General features: G+C 43.6%; 1 protein-coding gene across 1 annotated transcript in view; it reads right to left on the minus strand.

Moving 5' to 3' along the window:
* Positions 1 to 21,840, minus strand: part of LOC107116974 (catenin alpha-3-like) — a 128,791-nt gene that overhangs the window by 13,130 nt on the left and 93,821 nt on the right. The window contains exons 4-5 of the mRNA XM_015419006.1: positions 17,760 to 17,865; positions 6,713 to 6,847 (exon numbers count right to left, since the gene is read on the minus strand). Coding sequence (XP_015274492.1) covers positions 6,713 to 6,847; positions 17,760 to 17,865 — 241 coding nt within the window. The remainder of the gene's footprint in view (positions 1 to 6,712; positions 6,848 to 17,759; positions 17,866 to 21,840) is intronic.

Here is a 21,840-nt window from a genome sequence, read left to right on the forward strand (position 1 = left end):
AGTAACTCCAGGAGTGTGGCTACATTTGAACGACCTCTTATGGCCAAATATACGTGAAGACGGACATGAAATGCCCTACAGGGTGCAATTTGATTGCAGAAGAACAGCGGCTTCTGGGGGCCGTGGACGGGATGGTGGAAGAAAGGGCTTTATTTCTATACCACTTTCTGTAATGTATTCAATAGCTGTCATTGCAATACATGAATCATCTAATTGAAGGACAATGTTAAGCTTCGTCCTGGGCTAGGATCCAAATCCATCCAATCGCATTGATAGCCCAGAAAGAACCAACCAATCACTGGTCAGCAAGCTCGCTCAGTGGGAACGTCTGCATACAACCTTATTGATTGGTAAATGTACAGTAGGCATGGCTACATTAGCCGGGAGAGTTTAAAAGCAGAACAGCTGCAATGTTAAATCTGTTCTGGCTATCAGATGTTGATCCGTGTTGGAGTTGTGTTCGAGTTGTTGAATAAAGCTGAATCTTTGCTGAATCATTCTCCGACTACTTTGTTAAGCGAGCGACTTAACACTTTCCCATCTGAAAATACATTGCAGTCCCAAGGTAAAGTCATGCACATCATGGATGCCAGTCTTTCTTCAGTACTGGGGCTTTAAGCAGCTTTTTAGGAGCAAATGACACGTTTGGAGCTCCTGTTACAGAACTGCAGCCTCCTATCAAATCTAGCTTTGAGTAGTACCATCTTTCACCTGAAGGGACAGGCCTGGATAATTGAAAGTAAGGAGGAATTAACCAGAGAATGTTGTTTATTACATTAACAAGTCATACTCGAAGACAAAGGAATACGCTATCCACCAAAAACCATATATGGAAAAATTTTCTGAATAGCCTCCCAGATCTTGTCCTTCACCACACTTGCTGCTTCTCAAACTTTCACAGTGCCAGGAGGAATGTGGTCCATTTAAGAAAGCAGTCCGGTAGCTCAGCAGTTTTTCAAGGATTGCTGATTCTGTCACTTTATTGGCAGGCCTGCTTTCTCCAATATCTTTCCCACTCAACATATTCACAAAGTGCTTATTTATTTCCATCAAATGAAGGAAGCCCTGAAGCAAAATATCCTTTCTACATCCTCAGTCATTGGGGCAATTCATCTACCCCACACGTTGCTACAAAACACATTCTTCTTGATGAGAGAGATGCTCATCTAGGAGTAGGTGCTACTATAAGATGTGAATATGGAATTACACAGTGGTGCCATTTTCACATGAATGTAAATGTACTATGTGCCATGTATAACATTTTCCACTATTTAACTGAGTGTAAAAACAAAAATGTTTACATTCCAATTGTATGCTTGCTGTGGTATATTTTTCTATACTGGTGGCACAGCTAAACAGTTACAGCAAAATATCTGGGTTTTGACATTGACATTGGGACAATAAGTACTCCAGAATGGAGTGGACTGGACAGTTTATAGCAGGGGTGATGAACTCATTTGTTTTGATGCCCGGATCCGACATAAATAAGACCTTGTTGGGCTGGTCCATGTGTGTCATAAAATGTAATGCCAGGTAGTGGAGATATAAACTTTATAAAGGACACAAACACAAAGATTTTTTTTTACTTAAAATGAAAACATGCTTAAAACATTAGCACTCTTGCAATATTTTGTTTATTTAACAGTATCTGATAACTGACACCTCTTGCTCTGAATTATTGCTTCAAAATGTATGTGCTGTTGAAAACTTGAGTATGCTGTTCAAGTGTGTATCTGTAAGCTGCACACCTACATTTGATTTATTGATATTCACCCACAGGAATCTCATGTTCAGAGTTCTGAGCCTAGGACCCAGGTTAAAACATGAAATGGCTGAGTGATTAAGAGAGTCTGGTGAAGCAAGCTATGATGCAGCAGCAGCACAACTGGAAGCAGAAGATGGCCAGTTCCACTGTGGGCCTAATAGAAGCCCTCTGGGGGCCTGATCCGGTCCCCAGGCTGCATGTTTGATACCCCTGGTTTATAGGGCCCAGCTGTCAGGTGGAAGTGTACAAACAGAAACATTTTCACTTGTGGTTGAAAGAATGTCTCATTTATGGTTTTCTGGAATTCAGGAGGATGAGAGAGAGGGCTGGAATACCTGTATAATGCATTCTCCAAGGAGTTAGTCTCAGTTTGATGACATCTGGGTGTAGAGCAAGAACCCTGCCTTGAGGCAGGAGGTTTCTGCATTCTCAAAGATGGAATGGCAATGTGAAGAAGGGATGGTATAACAATGTGAAGAAGGTTTGGTATAACACAAATGGTGCTATTAGAATGCTGTTGAACATATCTCTTCAGATCTTGATAATGACCATGGAGGTGAGAGGTTGCAGAGGAAACAAACAGGGAAATCCTGTGTCCCAAAGTCTCAAGACGCATCACCTAAGAAGCTGCTGTCCTTCCCCTCTCTGCTGCAGTATGCTGTACACTTGTGGTTGTTCTGTGAAGCAACAATTCGTCTTAAGGCAGGCCCACCAATTGAAGAGGATGTGAATGGTTGAGAGATTATTCAGGAACCAAGTAGCCTAGTTTGCTAAGGGTGTTGGCCTTTGTGTTGTGGCATATGAACTGTCCTGATCTCTGTGCTGTATTTCCAACATCAGTGGCAAGGAAGTTTAGGGAGGTCAATCCCATATCTCCCTCTTTGTTGCTATAATATACTGATGCAACACTGTCCATTAGGAGCTGGATGTATCTGTTGTTGGATTAGATAGAATGCAGTAATGGATCTGTAGATCACCATCAGCTCTAATATACTGATGTGGAAAGTGGCTTCCTAAGGGGTCCACGGGTGGCTGATGGAGCGATACTGTCAGTGAGCACCACATCCTCATAGTGAAGTTTTTGTGGTTAAACTAGTGTGTGGTTTTGGTACAAATGGAATGCCTCTCATGAGGTGTGGCAATGATGTTCACCACAGGAATGCTTTCTGCATCCTTGTGGAGATGTTACTAATTGAGACTGGTGATAGAACATGGGTTTGAAAATGCGGTGGAAGCATAGTTGAAGGGGAACACATGTTGAGCCTTGTCAGTGGTATGACTGCCATTGTGAAGACCATGAGATCCCAGAGGCACTGTATGTGGAGGGCAGACTGGTGGGTTGATGAATAAAAAGAAGAGCAAGGTGGATCATAGTGGATCATAGCCCTCTCAAATGGTAGAAAGGCATGACTATGGAGTCCAGAGTGGCTCCTATGAATTTGATTTTCTGAGTCAGAGAAAAATGTGATTTTGGAGCCTTCACTCCCAGGCCCAGATTAGTGACAAGGTGAAGGAGGGTGCAGAGGTGCTGTAGAAGGCCAATGTGGGATCTGTCCATGACCAGCCAGTCATGAGTATATGGACAGATAGCTATACCCAGCTGACAGAGATGGGCCTCCATCATTTCCATGCATTTGGTAAAGATGAATAGTGCTGTTAAAAAAACAGTAGTACTTTGTACCAATAATTTTGAGGGTCTAGGGAAAAGCACAAGAATTTATGATGCTTGGAGTGAATCACAATATCAATAAATGTGTTTTTCAGGCTGAGTGATGCAAACCGTACATTGTGGGAGAGCAGAGGTATATTGATGGTAAGTGATCATATGAGTGTAGATGAAGCCATAGGAATACAAGCCTCTTCCCCTTTGAAAGGCTGGGACCAGTTTGATGGTGTCTTTCAAAAGATGAGACACTTCATCCAGTAAGGGGGAAGAAATTGAATTACTACAGGAGAAGGAGGAGGAGGAGGAGGAGATTGGATTTTTACCCCACCCTTCACTTGGAGTCTCAGAGCAGCTAACAAACTCCTTTCCCTTCCCCTCCCCACAAGAGACACCCTGGGAGGTAGGGGGGCTGAGAGGTGACAATTTGAGGCATAGCCAACTTGGGCCATTGAAATAAAAGTGAGACATTGAGAGTTATGGAAGGTCTCAAGGTCTGGAAGATGATGAACAAAGGTTCTGCAAGCTCGCTAGAAAGTTCTTTGAGCACTCTTGGGTGCATACCATCTGGCCTGGGGGATTTATACTCATTCAATGCAGCCAGGTGCTTCTCAACTACCTCTAGCCCAGATGCTGTGCCTTGCCTACTATCATCTCTAGATGAGCCTGTTCTCTGCTTCAGGGGGGGGGGGGGAACTGAGGCAAAATAGGCATTGAGCCTTTTTGCTTTCTTTCTGCCCTCTGTCAGAGTTTCTCCAGTTCCCCCCAACTGATCAGGGAAGGTCTTGGATGTGTGTTTTGGCCTCTGAAGATAGGGGTGAAGAGCATAGACGTACATGGTGATGTAGGGCAACAGTTTGCCAATGACTTCATCCCTCAGTCTACTACGTGGTGGGCTGTACTAATGCTTCATCTTTCAGAACACTAGTCAAGGAGTATTTGATTAAAAAATGCCATGTTCTCCAAGAGCAAGTGCTGACAACATGACAACTGCGTAGCTAGCTGTTTTAAGGCACCCAGGCAGCAGCATAATAAAATTTACCTCTCATGCGTTCTACCAACCAGCATCTTCTAGTAGTCCGTGGTCCTAGGGATGTCCTACTTGCCTCAACTAAGGCCAAGGCCTTCTCTGTTCAGTTCCGCAGGGCCTGTAAGACAGAGCTCTTCTGCCAGGCCTTTAGCTGAGGCAACAGACATCCACTTCATTCTGGCCTCCCCTCCAGTGACCACAGATCCTAGAAGCTAACTGGAACCACAGCATCACCGGAATCAATTAATGTCTATTGAGGCACATTGCTTGTTTTAAAGTGCTGTAATTTTATTGATTTTACTGGATTGTTGATGTATGTTTTTATTGTAAATCTGCATTAATTGTGGATCTATATGTCTAAGATCATGGCATCCGGCCCCATAACTCCTTGGCAAATAGAAGGGGAGGTCATGGAAGCAGTGACAGAATTCACGTTCCTGGGATCCAAGATCACTGCAGATGGTGACTGCAGCCACGAAATTAAAAGACGCCTGCTCCTTGGGAGGAAAGCGATGGCAAACGTAGACAGCATAATAAAAAGTAGAGACCTCACCAACAAAAGTCCGAATGGTCAAAGCAATGGTATGCCCAATAGTAATGTATGGCTGTGAGAGTTGGACTATAAGGAAGGCCGAGCGCCAAAAAATAGATTATTTTGAATTATGGTGCTGGAGAAGACTCTTGAGAGTCCCTTGGACTGCAAGGAGATCGAATTTGTCAGTCCTAAAATAAATCAACCCTGACTGTTCCCTGGAAGGCCAGATACTGAAGCTGAAGCTCAAATACTTTGGCCACCAAATGAGAAGGGAGCACTCACTGGAGAAGACCCTGATGCTGGGACTGATTGATGGTAAAAGAAGAAGGGGACAGCAAAGGATGAGATTGTTAGACAGTGTTATCGATGCAATCAACATGAAGTTCAGCAGACTCTGGAGGACAGCAGAGGACAGGAGGGCCTGGCGTGACATGGTCCATGGGGTCGCGAAGATTCCGGTTCAACTGTGCAACTGAACAAGAAAAAATAAGTCTGGAACCCTCCCTGAGCCTACACTGTGGGGAAGGCGGGATATAAGTCTAATAAAATAAAAATAAAATAAACACAGCTCCACCATCTCTGAGCATGTGTGTTGTTGCTGGGTGCTCCTAGTGGGTGGGGCCAGGACAGAAAATCCTTTTAAGCTTAGCTGAAGAAGTTTCTCCGAACCCATTCTGCCCATGCTTGAATCCACAGCTATCATGCAGAACAAAGGGTCTTTTTACATTTTAGCCTCTGGGAGGAAATAGCAAGATTGCTGAGAAGCTCACTATTACCAAAATGCAAAGAACTTGTGAATAAAACCAATTACAGGTCATCCAACTTGGACTGCACATTTTCGACTGCGAAATTATATGTTTTCTATTTATGCAACCTGAGAAGGTAGACAAAATCCTTGGATATGTTCTGTCTAATATGCAGTTCTATGCATCTATTCTCCAGTTTTTTCCCCATCCGAAATCAGCCTCTGAGACTGTACATTTCGGCAAAGGAATGGTGTGGGTAGAGGCTGTTTAACTAGCCATTACCCCCTGCAAATCATCCCCCAGCTTCTTTTCTTCTTGTAGGAAAGAAATATCTGTAGCTGTTTTCTGTGCAGCTGCTTGAAGGTTGATTTTTGAGCCTAAACGCAGTTGGAAATAGGGTTGCCAGGTCTGGGTTGGAAAATACCTGGAGACTTTGGGGCTGGATCTGGGAGAGGGTGGGGCTTGGGGAGGGGCAGGGCCTCAGTATGGTACAGTGCCATAGAGCCCACCCTCCAAAGCAGCCATTTTCTCCAGGGGAAGCTGACCTCTGTCAGCTGGGGATCAGTTGTAAAAGCGGGAGATCTCCAGGCCCCACCTGGAGGCTGGCAACCCAAGAAAGGAAACAGTTCAGCAGTTTCTCCCCTCTCCCCTGTACTTCCACTGAAGCTCAGTAGCTACTTTCTGTTAAAAAAATGTCTGAAAAAAAGATATACATGACTGCTTGTGCAGTGTAATTTGGCCCTCAAAGAAAGAAGAAAATGAATAATACAGCCAACTGCGATTTAATTTACAACCAAATTAAAACCCCAACATTCACATTAGTTGCAAAGTTGTTCAAATGGAGGCTCAAGTGCCATAACCCCGAGAGACTGAAATATCATCTCAGGACCTGACATCTAGTTCTGATTATAGCACAGGTTGGAACCAAAAGATAATAGTCTCGGGAAATGTCCTCCAGGCATTTTGCACTTACCGCTGACACAATGAGCTCGCCGCCTAAATTCTGGATCTCAGCTTTAACTTGACTGCAGATTTTGAGCTGGTGGGAGTAAAGTTTGATCTGCTCCAGGTAAGCCAGTAAGTCCTGCTTACATGATGGGTCTGGACACTAAAATAAAACAACAAAAACTAATAAGAAGGCTGCTTTTGTTTCCCAACAAGTTTCACAGGAAATTTGATGCAAGGAACCTTTCCAGGAGAACCAAAGCACACTATAGGGTCCCCCCCCCACACACACACACTTTTTTCTTTAATGTTGGGAGCTGATGCCCATCCCAACTTGACCCCATCCCAGCTACTGGAGTCGTCCAGGATGCCTGGGGGGCCTCATTCACCCATGTGAGGAAAGCCAGGAGTGGTGGCAGCTGGGAACCAGGCTGATCGCTTCAACACAGCCGTGAACAAGGCTGGGAGCCAGGTAGCAGCAGGGACAGGCATGGTCAGAAGGCAAGGCTGAGACTGGACCAGGGGAAGGCCAGGATGGGAGGGGCGAAGAGGCAGCCCAGAGCAGCAAAGGGGAAGGAGCATGGCAGGGAGACAGGCGGCAGGGAGAAGAGGCAGGAAGGGCTTCCCTTTCCTGCTATAGCCTCTCAGGTAGAGCAGGCGGAAGGGGATTGGATACAGGCTGGGCGGGGCCAGGGAATCGCATAAAAGGGAAGGCACCAAACCTGCCCAGGGAAGAAGGAAAGAACTGAACTTCTAGAAGGAGAGAGGAGGTCAGATGAAGCCAGTCCAGGGAAGAAAGAGGACCGAAGTGCCAGGACCCCCTCTCCTTCCCAGTTCTGAGGCTGGAGTAGGGTTGCCAGACTGTCCGGTGTGGGTAGGGGTTTCCCACTTTCAGGCACTCCTCTCCCCCCTATCACCCCCTTACTGGCAGGAACGTAGAAATCATCACGACATACCTATGAAAACCGGATGTGACGTAGGCACGTAGGGGACGTCGGGGGTGACGCTCTGGTTTTTGGGCAAAACTCTATGATTTGAAGAAAATTCTACCAGAGTGTCACCCCAGATGTCTCTGATGTGCATACATCACTTCCTGTTCACATATGCACATTGCAACACTCCTCCCGACTCCCAGAAAGGTCCCTACCCTGCTGGCACAACGATTAGACCTGGCAAGCCTAGGCCAGAGTGAGGTTCTCCTCCTCACACCCCTTTAGCCTGGGAGAAGCAACAGAGGGTAGGGATCCTGCCTTGTGGACAGGAGAACTTCACATTTATACAGCAGACATCCATGCGAAATGGTGCTGAAACTGCCCTCCGTTCCCAATAAGGCCTGCCATTCGGGGTGTGGGGGAAGGGGCTGAGAAAAAGGCAGGTCCAAATTCTGCTGGGTTAACAAACCTAGCTGGAGATTCCATGGCTATTGGCCGCCTTTCTCCCATGCTACAGTGGTGTCTACACCGGACCAAGTTCAGCTGAGTGCAAGTTAACTTGAGCGTCATATTATCAAAAGGTAGACACTGATGGCCCTGACCTGGATGCTCGGGCTACTGAGATCGTGGAAGCTGAGCAGGATGGGCTCTGATGAGTAGCTCAATGGGAAACCACCAAGGAAATCCAGGTTTGCTATGCAGAAAAACCAGCCGTGCTTGTCTCTCACCTTGAAAACAATACGGGTTTGCCGTAAGTCAGCTATGACTTCACAGCACTTCCCACCACACCAGATGATGATCTGGGGCATAAAAATCCATCCTTTTGTTTGTTTTGTTTTTTGCTTTTGTATGTTGTTGTTCTTATGGACTTTCCCCCTCCAGTTTCATCAGTTTTGTCTCTTTTACATCGTCCATGTGCCACTTGCACTTTATATGCCATTAACTCATGCATAGGGTTGCCAAGTCCTTACCTGTCCCGGAGCGGGGGAGTCCAGGCTCGCTCCGGGAGTCTTCGCGCGCCGCAGGCACATCACAAGGAAGTGACGTAAGCACGTCAGGGATGTGGCCACAATCATCCGAGGGAAAACCATAGAGTTTTCCCTCGGATGATTGTGGCCCCACCCCCAACGTCCCCGACGTGCTTACATCACTTCACTGTGACGTGCTTTGGGGGTGGGGTTTCCCCTGGGGCCCGATCCGGCAGCGCCTGGGAACGGGCCTCCCGGGCGGGGGTTTCCCCGCCCCCCGGGGGGACTTGGCAGCCCTACTCATGCAAAAATAACATTGAAGGTGTATTCATTTTAATGGGGGGGACTGATGCAAGAAAAGGGGAAATGATGTGAAAATAAAGCCTCATGGGTTGGAGTTCCAGATGTGAGAATGGAAACAGAAATAGAGATTTTCTTTTCCAAGAAGCAGGAACGAGAAATTCAGTAGCATCCCTAACCCTGACAAGACTGGACTCACGTCCAGTTCAAGGACACACCTTGAGCATTCAAGGAGCCCTGTCACCTTTTAAGACTAACTGTTCTATTGTGACACAAGTGTTCATGGACTAGCTTCCATCTGCAACTGATGATGTGTTGCCTTCTGCCACAGCAACTGGTTTATTTCAGTATTTTAATTATTCTAATTGTAAACTGAAATTTGTTTTTATGGTAAGCTGCCTTGGGAGCTACTGTGGCTGAAAAGCAGTTGATGATAAAAAAAAGATACTTTAAATGGGTGGATCATTGCGTATAATACAAAATACATTATTTAAACAGAACCCATGATCAGATGTGATCTTTGTGAGTTTTCCATAGGCATTCAAAATTATAGTATTTACACTGCAAAGCAACATGTTGGAAGTTTTTTTAAAAAAAAATAGATCACGCACATTTCTTGATGCCAGAATAAGGGCAGTTTTTGAAAGAAAGGTAGAGTTACAGAAGAAGAAGAAGAAGGCTTAATTGCATGTCATGTTCCCTGTTAAAAAGCACATACCTCTCTCTAAGCAGTATCATTCAGATCTAAAGCAATGTTGTGCATTGCATGAACAATTACATTAATTGCACATAATGTTGGCATCTAGTTGATGTTGTCCACTCCCCAATCCAAAGATGAAGTACTCAAAACTACCCTCTACCTATATGTATGGACTGGCAATTTCCATTTCATTGTCTCTGAAGAAGTATGTGCATACATGAAAGTCTGTACCTTGTGTGGTGGAACGCACCTGCTCTGGCCTGCAGGCCCTACTTCACTCTGCACTCCTAGGTGTTTCTCCACACCTGGAGAGGCTTTTCTTCTACTTGCAGGGTAGCTCGCCACCACCACCTAACCACTGTATGGAATTGCCCACTACGTGGGTCAGGACTCCCAGCTTCCCTTCCAAGCTGTGTGTCTCCTGGTTACCTAGCGTCTGGTCACCATGGGGAAAATGTACTGCCTTGCATGCCCCTAGAATAGCCGCTTGCCAACTGCCTGCCTTCCCACTGGCACTCCTTTTAAAATAGTGTGTTATAAATTTTAAAGTATTTATTTAAAAGGTATAAAGTATTTATTAAAAAGAAAATGTTTACAAGTGTACTTTTAGCACAGCACCAAACTGAGCAAGGTAATCCAAAAGAAACAGGGAGAGGTCTGAGTGTGCTCATGGATGACAGCACCCAAGGAAAAGAGAGTCCTTCCCATTGCAGGAAGTTTTTATCCTATCTGTTTCTTCACCTGCTGACCAGGTCATGCAAGGTCAAAGAGGCGTTTCCTGGAGATCTCCAGGAATCTCTTCCCTGGATACCTTCTAGCATTCCTTTCCTCCAAAACTCTCTGTTTCCTGCTTGAAGGAAGGGGGGCAGAAATCTGGACCCACCCATTATCTCTCTGGCTAGATCTATTAGCATTTGTATGTAAGTGAGCTTAGCTGAGGTATGTCTGGGAAGCAACTGAAGTGACTCCTCCTCCTCTTGCCTGTTCTCTGCCCAGAGGGGGGGGGGAGCTTTTAAAACATACAGGGGAGGTTTTTTCTTCTCTCAGACCTCCGAAGAAAAAATGCATTTCTTCACACCTTGAATAAAACTTTGTTGGTCTTAAAGGTGCCAATGGACTCAAACTTTGTTCTGCTGCTTCAGACCAATTTTTTTAAAATTTTAAATAAAAATTTATTAACATATTATAAAAGAAATCATTACAGAAGACACATGAACTCTTAACAACATTCCCAGTATCTATATAAGATAAATGGATACTGGATAGGCTTACATTAGCTTAGTGGATGCGGCCTATTGTCTATCCCTGTTACCAATAGATTACACCATCAGCCGAACAATAGCCCTTCATATTTTGGTTTCCTTATTTGTTCCCAGTCAAATTTGTCTATGTTCATTTTCTCTAATACAGGGTACCATTTGTCCATGGGGTTAAGCAGCTGATGCTCAGCATCTTTATTGTTTGTCCAAAACGAGATTTTCTCTTGTAGGAAAAAATCCCAGACTTTGTGCAGCCATCAATCAATATGTAGTTGCTACCTCCAGTTTTAAGAGAGGCATAGTAAAAGCAAACAAAAAAGTTTGAGGGTTTTTTTAGGCTGAGACTTACTATTTAGATGTTTCTGCATGCTTCTGCAATCTCTTCATGCACAAACACTGATGACAGTGCAGACACATAAAAGCAAATGCAAGTGACCTGGCCCTGCCGAATGGCTACCCATCGAATCAAATCTACCCTTGATATTCATGACTAGAAACATACAAGTTTTTCCACTGTTAATGGGGAAGATTGAGTTTTCACAGCATTTTTTAGTAATTGTGTATAGCTTCTGTGTGGCCAGGTCTGTTTCCAAGGGTATAACAGTTTTATGCCACAAAGACCACTAAATGAAATATTTAGTAAGACATCAACCACAGGATAAGAAGTGATATTAAAATAAAAAAAATAGTGACTTCACCAGAAAAGTTGAAGAGAGACACACATGTCCTAGGAAAAATCTGATACTGCCAACTAATTAGTACTGGAATACTGCAAGTTACTATGGCTTCTCCATGGCACTCAGATTTGCTTTCATTATAATGAGTCTGTCATCCAAAGGATAAACTAATTAGCAATATGATTCCTCAGAATGAAATGTAATGATCAGATGGAAATGAAAATTGCCAGATTTACTGAAAACACTCAGAGACTAATCCTTGATTTCAATGATGCTCAGACAAAAAAAATGTAGAGTTCTACATTAGAGCTTCTATAGACACCATTCAACAGACCATAATAAATGATCAGTAATTATGAATACAGTAAAAACAGTCATGAGCATGTATCATTTTAGTGTAAAAACAAAGAATCCCTATCTACTCCTTCCTTGTTCTCTGACAGTCAGGGAAAACTGAAAACTCTTTGAGGCTTCAGAGATACTAAAATAATCTTGCCATGATCTCAACATGATGACTGTGGGTGCCTTGGCATGCACCAGTTGTCAACCCCGCCCGCTTTTTCTGGCTTGGTTGCCATGGGGATGTAGGGGAGTGTGAAGAATGTCTACTTTCGCGTTTGGCTGCCCCACTATAGTTTTTGGTTATCTCCTTCAGCCCAGACACATAACCTTGAGCTCAGACATCATCTTTCACCTCGGAACTTTGAGTCGTTAATTCGGCAGGCCTCTAGCTTAGGTGTGATTGTCCTGGGAACTTTGAGTCGTTAATTCGGCAAGCCTCTAGGTTAGGTGTGATTGGCTCCGGGCCATCAGGGTCCTGATTGATTTAGGTATATTGCTTGCTTCACGCGCTTTTCCCTCCGTTCTAACATGAAACGTTAAGAGTCTGGATTCTATCAATGTCTCAATAAACTTCTATTCTTCTGAATGACTGCTGTTGGGAACTGATTTCTCCAGGAGTCTGACACCAGTGCTTCTTGGCATGTACTTCCTTCTTCCCCAAAGCATCTCTTCTGCAAAGCCAAGAGCCAAACATGGCTTTCCTCCACCTCACTGGAGCAGGAAGAACCAACAAGGCATCATCTTTATGTAGTCAGGGAACACCCACATGAAAACAACTACCTCTATCATAGAAGGAAGCTGCAAACATTATATGGAACCTCTCAACTTTCTGTGATTGAACCAAGCCCCCATGGCAGCCATTTTGGGATTGGTCTCATCCTCCCACCCCTGTGAGTCTGCTGACCAATCTTTGGGCAATAGCCTGGTTTTTCTGAGCCCATTTCCAAAATGGGTTTGTCTTTTATTACAGTTAAGCTTACTGAAATCATGAAATATGTTGGACTTTGGCCCAAAAGGCTAGTTTCAATGGATTCTCATCAAATGGTAATATAGTAACACTTAATTAACATTATAAATTAGCTTTTCCCCATAGCAATTGTAATTCCTATGGCTCTGCTTATTGTAATCACATAACTGTGATTATTGTCTCAATTTTATCATCGTCTAGTATTCTTTCATTGTAGTTCGCTAATAATATTCTACCAAATGGAATCTTAATGAATAAATTGTCTGGCTATAAGTATCTTAATTACAGTTTGCTCATAAGTTCCTGGCTTTGCAAGCACTGCAAGTATAAGCTGAATGACCACCTTTTGCTAAGCTCATTGCTTGCTAGTAGGCAGAAATGATTGCTTGTAGTGCTCAGTAAGCACTAATGATTAGAGGTCTTTCCTGAATTGACAATGTACCCGCAGGGTGGGATGAGACTATGGGATGACGCTACTCATGCTCTTCGGATTTTCTGCATGTGGGGAAAGAATGCAGGTCTAAAATTGGGCAGGGACACAGAACTGGGAGACTGGAGAGTTGGCTGAAGGTGAATCACCTGGAGATACAGGATCTCTTGGTTCTTTTGGAATCTTTGTGGACTTGGCATGGTTTTATATGCTAAGGGAGAAAGCTACACTTTTGAGTGATGTTAAAAATAAGCAGCACAACCACTAATTCAATAACAGATGTGTTGCTTATTTTTGCCATTCATAGGGAGTGCAGCTTTCTCCTTTCTGCTTGTAAAACCATTCTGGGTGGGCACAATATGGGGTCTCTTATGGAACTTCCATTTCAGTTAGGTAGTGCCCTTTTGAAAATAGCAGGCACAAACAAACCTGCCCGGTAATGCTGTGGAATAACCATTTTGCAGATTGGACAACAAACGTTAAAGTTCAAGACTTAAGAGAAATAGAATTAGCAGACATAGAATATCATAGTGTTTTGACTGTTGGCTCTTAAATCTGTGATGAAAATGCACTGCAATGTGAATGAATTTGACTATTTGTACTACAGGAATATATTTCTATAACAAGAAATCAGATTTTTTTTCCCCCAACATGTTTTCAAAATGGCTCTGGCTAAAGTGAATAAACTGTAAGCTGCAGTTAAAGGTAAGCTGCAGCATTTTTCTCCCCCAAAGGCAAAAACTCACATGGCCTAATTCAAATGGCTTCACAATTCTCCATTTTGACGATCTGAGATTACATGCAGCCCAAGTAAAAGTCATTCATTTGAAACTGCTCGACTTTATGAACTGGAAAAGGTCAAAGGGATGCATCAATGAGTCTTCATTACCAAGTGATTGCTTATTTCAACTGCTCTTTCACTTTCAAAGCGACAGAAGGAAAAGAGGGGTTTACTTTCCTTACTGGCCCAGACATTTAGGATACTGAAAATTCTCTAGTGCATTAGGGCTGAGGTGTTGATGGTAAGGAAGTACCACACTAATAGAGCTGTACTCCAAGATACCCTGGGTGACAAGCTGATGTGATTTGGCAAAAGGACAATATTGTCTGTGTCATGAACTCACACACATACATATATATATATACATACACACATACATACATATATATATATATATATATACATACATACATACATATATATATATGTATACCCCGCCCTCCCGGCCAAGGCAGCTAGAGAAAGGCTGTGGAAAACGTACACATTTCATAACAAGGGCTCCAGTCCAGACACATTCGCAGTGGCTGGGGCTATGTGGTCATACTAGATCAGATAATTGGCAGTCATGTGGGGAGGAAGAAACAAGGACAGTCCAGGTCTCTCTCTCCTTTATATGTATACCCCGCCCTACCGGCCAAGGCAGCTAGAGAAAGGCTGTGGAAAACGTACACATTTCATAACAAGGGCTCCAGTCCAGACACATCCGCAGTGGCTGGGGCTATGCGGTCATACTAGATCAGATAACTGGCAGTCATGTGGGGAGGAAGAAGCAAGGACAGTCCAGGTCTCTCTCTCCCTCGCCTTTTCCAAAAAAGACCTCATTGTTAGTGCGGTTTATATTTTAAGAGCTGCACTGCCTTTTAGATTAGGGTTGGGAATTCCGGGAGATCTGGGTCTGGAGCCTGAAGAGGGCAGAGTCTGGGGATGGGAGGGAGCCCAGTGGGGGTGGGTTCTATAGAGGCCAATCTCTTGTCTGCCATTTTCTTCAGGGAGAATCTACCATTTCCTCCATCTTCTGTTGTCTGCAGATCAGTGGTATTTCTGGGAGAACTCCAGTCCCCGCCTGGAGACTGGCAGGGACCTTTTCTGTCCAGGTCTGTATCCACAAAGTGTAGCAATGTAATCAGGGAAGGAACTGCACAGTCATCTTTAGATACAATGTCTTATATAGTGCTTTATTCAACTGCCTTTATAGGTCCAGTCGAGTTATTTTAAAATGTCATTTTGAAGCTAGACCTCCCAAAGCCTTTCTTTTTTTTTTGTCTTATCTGAAACTCGATTCCTGCAATGTGGATGTTGTATTATCTGGTACATGAGAGGGAACTTAGCATTTCTTCCATTAATGGCTTGTTGTGTACATGCTCTTTTGCTCAAGGGAACTACTCTTTCCTGCCAAGGTGAGGACGGGTAATCATCTCTGCCCATAAAATTAAAGCTGCCATTCTTCACAGATGCTTAGTTTCCCTTATTCACAATGTCTGACTCTTTCTCATTGGCCAAGAAGACACTCTTGGTAACCAATACAAATATAGGATTTTAATTTGCCTAAAACACATGCATTTAGCTTTCAAGTTAATCAAAAGAAGTGGAGCTAGAAGCTAAATGGAGCTGTGAGTTAGCTGGTTGCTGGGAGTCCTTGAAGCTCTCTAGGGAGGCAGCCAGCATGGTTGAACTCTTACTCCTGCTCCAAATGGGATTAAACATGATTTAGGCCCATGATCTGATAAAACAACTCTTTGTAAGGAAGCTTTGAACCCTGCCTTGGGGGATACATCTGGCATGAAGTACTGCAGAACTGTTTGTATACTCTACTTTTCTCTCTCTCTCTCTCTCTTTGCAATTTTCCAAATACCATATAAACTTCTGCTTTGCTATTTATGAAAAATAGCTTTTACTTTCTGAATACCAAACTGTGGCTGTGGTCAGACGGGCAGTTTGAGCCGATGTCCTTGCATATCCCTTCTGGATGTAAAGTGCACAATCAGACAGCGACACCTGCCTCCTGTTCCCTAGCCAGTACCACCCCATTCTGAGCTATCAGAGTTATCAGACACAGGGGAAAGTCTGGTCTTTACAGATGTCTGCACTTTCACCCCACATTTCTGGCTATCTGAACTCCCCTGTTGAAAATCAAGCTGGTTGGGAGCGTGAACCTTCCATTCTGTCCCCCCTCCCTTTTGATTTCTTAGCGATGTCTGCATAATCACCCCTGGCGTTGTCAAACATCACTTGCAAGCGGCCAAGTAGTCATTCTGGATCCCCCCCTCAAACCCCACTCTTCTGGTTCTGCTTCAGAGTTACTGTTTGAGAGCATCCCATGATTGACACAAGGGAAATTGTACTGAAGTCAATGGAGCTACTGTCATGCAAGGAAGAGAGGCAAAGCAAAGGGGGCTGAGAGGGGATGCAATACTTGGTGGAGGGATCGTGGAGCTGTAAAAATGGAGTTATGATTCAAATGAATGCTTCTGCGCCTTTAAAAAAGGATGCCACCTGACCACCCCCTCCATGGTTACCGCGCAGTAAAAATCTGAATGGTCAACCATGGAGTGAGCACGTGGTGAAGCGGGTTCAGGGTGGAATGTCTGATCCAAACTCTCCATTACAAATTGAAATGGAAAAATTAGAGGCGGGGCCAGAGCGCGTTGTCTGACCATAGTCTGTGTCTTCACTTTCTGCCTTATCAGCAGCGAGGGTTGCCAGGTCTTACCTGGCTGCTGGCAGAGTGCTCCAGACTGGGTTCCTGGATCTTCTGGCATGACGTCATCACACTGGGCATGTTGTACTGGGGACCCTCTAGCATTTGGTAACCATAAAGTTTTTAGCCAAATGCTAGGGAATCCCCTTTGCGACGTGCCCAGTGTGATAATATCACCTCCAGGTGACGTCATCATGCTGGGTATGGGCGTAATGGGGCTCTTTAGGGGTGGGGCTTCCCTCGCTGGCCAGCTGGCTGGCAGTGGATTGGCGACCCCAAAAGTAGGGGAACCCCATACCAACAACCCTACCGGCAACATCTGGTTATACATGGGTCTCTCTCTCTCTCTTTATAATATTATTTTAATTACTGTTTTGTATGAAAGTATTTGAAGAGGCATCATTGGCAGTCTTAACAGCCAAGGCCAGTCACACACTTTCAGCCTGACCTTCCTCACAGAGTTGTTGTGAGGATAAAATAGAGGGGACAAGAATGATATAAGCCCCTTTACATCCTTACTGGGGACCTTTTTCTAGGCAGGTTATAAATGCAGTAAATAAAAATAAAATTAATCTTCAGAATATCCAGTTTAAAATAGGTAAGGTGTTAGACCCACTGGAGAGCCACTCCCAGTCAGAGTAGACAATACTTATCTTGACAGATCAATAGGCTGACCCAATATAAGGCAGCTCATGTGTTCAGTACCACTTCTACCCATGCCCCAAATTCATTCTCAAAAATCCATTTGTAGTTCTTTTATTTCCATCTTTAAATCACCTTTCAATATCTATCCAATGTGATCAGTTGTTTTAATAGCTAGGTTCCAGTGAGGCTATAGACTGCTGTTTAAAATGAGGCCTGCCTTTTCAGCAATATAAGAGCCTTTACTGGATTACTGTCTATTTCATCCCATTCTCCAAAACCTCATTTTCATTCTTGCTGCACACATTGGTTATCTCCAATCATTAGCACTGGTAAAAACCAACAGAAATAGATGTCACGCACCACTGTGTTAACCCACCTGGTTAGAAATTTGCCTTGCAAGCATATCCATCCTGGATCCTGACACTGATATCATTTTTGCTGCATTAATCACATCTGATGTATTCTTCAGTGGCCCTCTACCCCTTTAATGAAAAAAAGACGGAGTGAAGGTTAAGTAGGTACAAGTGGGGGACCCTCCGGGTCATGCAGGGAGAAGGATTTTTTTGCACATAGATAAATGCTTACAGTATTGTTCTAAGCGGGAGGACAGAGAGACTGTGTGAATTCAAACATTTTGCAAGGATGAGGCTAACGTCTCTTGCGCACAGTAATGTTCAGGAAGGCTGAAATACAGTTGTAAATCACCCTTCCTGCATGGCCATTCCTTGACTTTTGCTTTTTCACACCAGTGGATGAGAGCCTGGAAAAGACCTGAAAGTGGCAGGGGTCGGGTCAGCCTTAAACCCAAACAGTGAAGCAGCAGAGTGAAAGTTAAGTATGTACAAGTTGGGGAGAAGGATTTTTTTTGCACATAGTTAAATGCTTACAGTATTGTTCTAAGTGGGAGGACAGAGAGACTGTGTGAATCCAAACATTTTGCAAGAATGAGGCTAACGTCTCTTCAGGAATACAGTTGTAAATCACCCTTCCTGCATGGCCATCCCTTGACTTTTGCTTTTTCACACCCGTGCACGCCACCAGTGGATGAGAGCCTGGAAAGGACTTGAAAGTGGCAGGGGTCAGGTCAGCCTTAAACCCAAACAGTGAAGCAGCAAAGCTCCCCATATGTACCCCAGAGAGCACTGCAAAATATTCCAAATAAGGTTGCACCATTGATTTATACAGGGGCATTATGATACTGGCTGATTTGTTTTCAATTCCCTTCCTCAAGTGAAATGAGAAATCTGCCACAATTACAGTATCAAGAAGAAATTCTTTCAAGAAATCATTTTTTAAAATCTTGTGTGGACCTTGGGACAAAACCATTGGGAGGGAGTGCCCCCTTTTTGTGACCTCCAATGGCGAGCTACAGCACATTCCCAAGGACACACAAGTAACTGTAGAATATTATTATTACAACACCATCATTATATGCAGTAGTGCTTTACTGACTTAGAGAAGCATAAACAACAGTTCCTGCCTCCATACAGTTTGTGCCCTCAAAATCTTTTGTTGTTGTTGTTGTTCAGTCGCACAGTCGAAGTCCGACTCTTCGCGACCCCATGGACTAGATCCCGCCAGGCCCTCCTGTCTTCCGCTGTCCTCTGAAGTTTGCTCAGTTTCATGTTCGTTGCATCGATGACACTGTCCAACCATCTCATCCTTTGCCGTCCCCGTCTTCTTTGACCTTCAATCTTTCCCAGCATCAAGGTCTTCTCCAGCAAAAATTCTGGCATCATAAGTAGCAGAAGGAAAGCAAACCAATGTAAGGCAAAAATGTAGAGAATGTGTAGAGAATGAGCTCCTGATTGGTTATTTTAAAAGCAGTGAGTGGAGGGTTGCCAAAGAAGTACTGAGTGCCTTCCTTTAACCCTTTAAGTCACTCTAATGATTAGAATTTGCACTAGTGTCCTGGGAAAAGTGCCGTCTGTGATTAACCTTGATGTATGGATATTGTTTTTATATTTGAGGTACAGGTGATCAGTATGCCACTTCAGTCTGGAAGTAATTTTTACAAGGGTTTGGGAGGTTTGCATTTCCTAGTCTTTTACTGTGACTTGGCCAATGGAAAGCATAGTTGAAGTACAGGTAGCACCCCAAATTTGTGAACCTCTCTTTACAGTTCCATCCAGCGTAGGCTATCTCCCACTTCCATGACTGGTATGAGCATCAACCAACAGTACTTCAGTCTTATCTGGATAGAGCTGCCCAGGGAGCCTCCATCTAGCTCATCACTAAACACGTAAGATGCCCACCTTGAGGAATGACCTGCCTGACAAGATCAGGAAGCTTTCTACATTTCTCTCATCCTGCAGAATATGTAAAATGTAACAGAAGTAGTATCATTAGTATCAGTAGATATATGTCTGAGTCCAGGTGCAAGAAGCATCTGAGAATGGCAAGAATGTACAAGGGAATGTAGAAGTGAAGGTATAGTTCCAAGATTGGCTGTGGGCCAGCAGAAAATCATATATATGAAAAACTTGTAGACCCTATTTTTTATATTCTTTTGATGACGAGAAATAGTAAGAGTGCACAAATCCATTGTTTATATATTTGAAGAAGATATTCCAATACAGATAACTCTGTATAATGTCTGAAGTTGTAAAATAAGATAATATATTAGTCCAAAATGTGAGCATCATCAGGTTGGACACCTATTTACTGTTGGAAGATTATTTTTGAAACCTGTTAAGTATGGAAAACTGAACTCTCTTGAACATCTTGTTTAAAGACAGTCATTGCCTGTGACTTGCTTACTTTCAGTAAGAAATAATTAATGGGCTCAAATGAAGGAGGAGGAGGAGAGGAGGAGATTGAATTTATACCCTGCCCTTCACTTGGAGTCTCAGAGCGGCTTACAAACTCCTTTCCCTTCCCCTCCCCACAACAGACACCCTGTGAGGTAGGGGGGGCTGAGAGAACTCTTGACACAGACTGCTCTTTCAGGAACAGCTGTGCCAGAGTTTGTGACTGACCCAAGGTCACATCAGCAGGTGTAAGTGGAGGAGTGGAGAATAAAACCTGGTTTTCCCAGATTAGAGTCCGCACACTTAACCACTACACCAAACTGGCTCTTCTGTGTAATGCTGTTCTGTGTAAATGCTGTTTTGTGTAAAATCAATGGATGGTTATGTCAGTCCTTGCTAAAAATGTAAATAGTTATGTTGTACTGTAATAAAAGGATAAAATGAAAGCAAAGATTCCCTAGTAGTATTACTTGTGTACTGTACTAAAAAAATGAGGTGTACCTCTTTCTAGGAGATAAATGGTCTGCTGTAGGATTGCTAATTAGATGCCCAAGGCTTCTTAACTGCTGTTTACAGAACTAATTTTATTTTTTATCTGCTTGTAGCCTGTTATTGGTTATGAACCATGATAACTAAATGGAAGCTCCATGTATAGAGGCAGAACCCTTCTGAACAAGGAAGTGTTCTTGTGAAAGTGAGGTATATTCCATTTCCACATCTTATATGCTTAAGATTTTTTTTTATTGAGGATGTAGTATTTGGCCTTGGGCATGTAGATTTCTCTAGGTGTTCCTCATCTGTACCATGGGACTAATATTTGTGCTTCAGAATTCTCTAGTGTGAATTCATTCATTGCCTATAGCAAGGCACACATTCCCAGTGTTTTGCATCATCAAAATAGGGCAAAAATATTCTGCAATACCTTCTAAATTATACCCAGAGTATAGTATAGTTATCTGTGCTTCATCTTTTACTTTTGCTGTTGTCTGCAGCTTTCATAGTCAGGACTTATCTGCTTATAGGGTTAGACCCAACCAACCTTTCTGCTGGTGAAAAAGGAAGAGGGGTGCCCTTTGACCACCCAAAAATTTTTACACTGGGGATCACAAGACTGGTGTGAATTGTAATGTATTCATATGCAGACATGGTACATGCGGATATGGGTGAATCATCCCACAGGGAAGCTTCGTCTTGGACTAGGGCTTCAAGTCCAAGACTATTGGTCCAATCACGTTCAAGCGAACGGGAAGCGGGAACGTGTATCTTTGTTAAGCTCAGGACTTAACATATACAAAAGCCATGTAGGGCAAAGGGTATAGTATGGAGGAATTTGGGCAAAATTGCATGGAAGAGCTGCTAGGATCCAACTGATTGTTTGTTTCATTATTTTCTAGTTTCCGCTTGTGGGAATTCTGTGGATGGCCTTGCTCCTGACATCTGAATAGGAGTGTCCCCACTTCCAGTTGTAAAATACTAAGGATAGGGAATGGAATCCAATGGCAATCTTAGTTATCACTATTATCTGTATTGTCTTGGATATTGTAAGTAGCATTGGGGGGGCATTTAGGGCTGCAACAGGAGGGGGGTGGCAAGATTGTCATGCTCCTTAGGTGGAAAACCTTCCACTCATGGATAAACTCCATTGGATCCAAGCCACCATATTGTTTCTGTAATACATACCCACAGTTAGCAACAATTAGAAGGACT

The sequence above is a fragment of the Gekko japonicus genome, unplaced genomic scaffold (genome assembly GCF_001447785.1).
Source record: "Gekko japonicus isolate JY-2015 unplaced genomic scaffold, Gekko_japonicus_V1.1 scaffold3341, whole genome shotgun sequence".
Classification (NCBI taxonomy): domain Eukaryota; kingdom Metazoa; phylum Chordata; class Lepidosauria; order Squamata; family Gekkonidae; genus Gekko; species Gekko japonicus.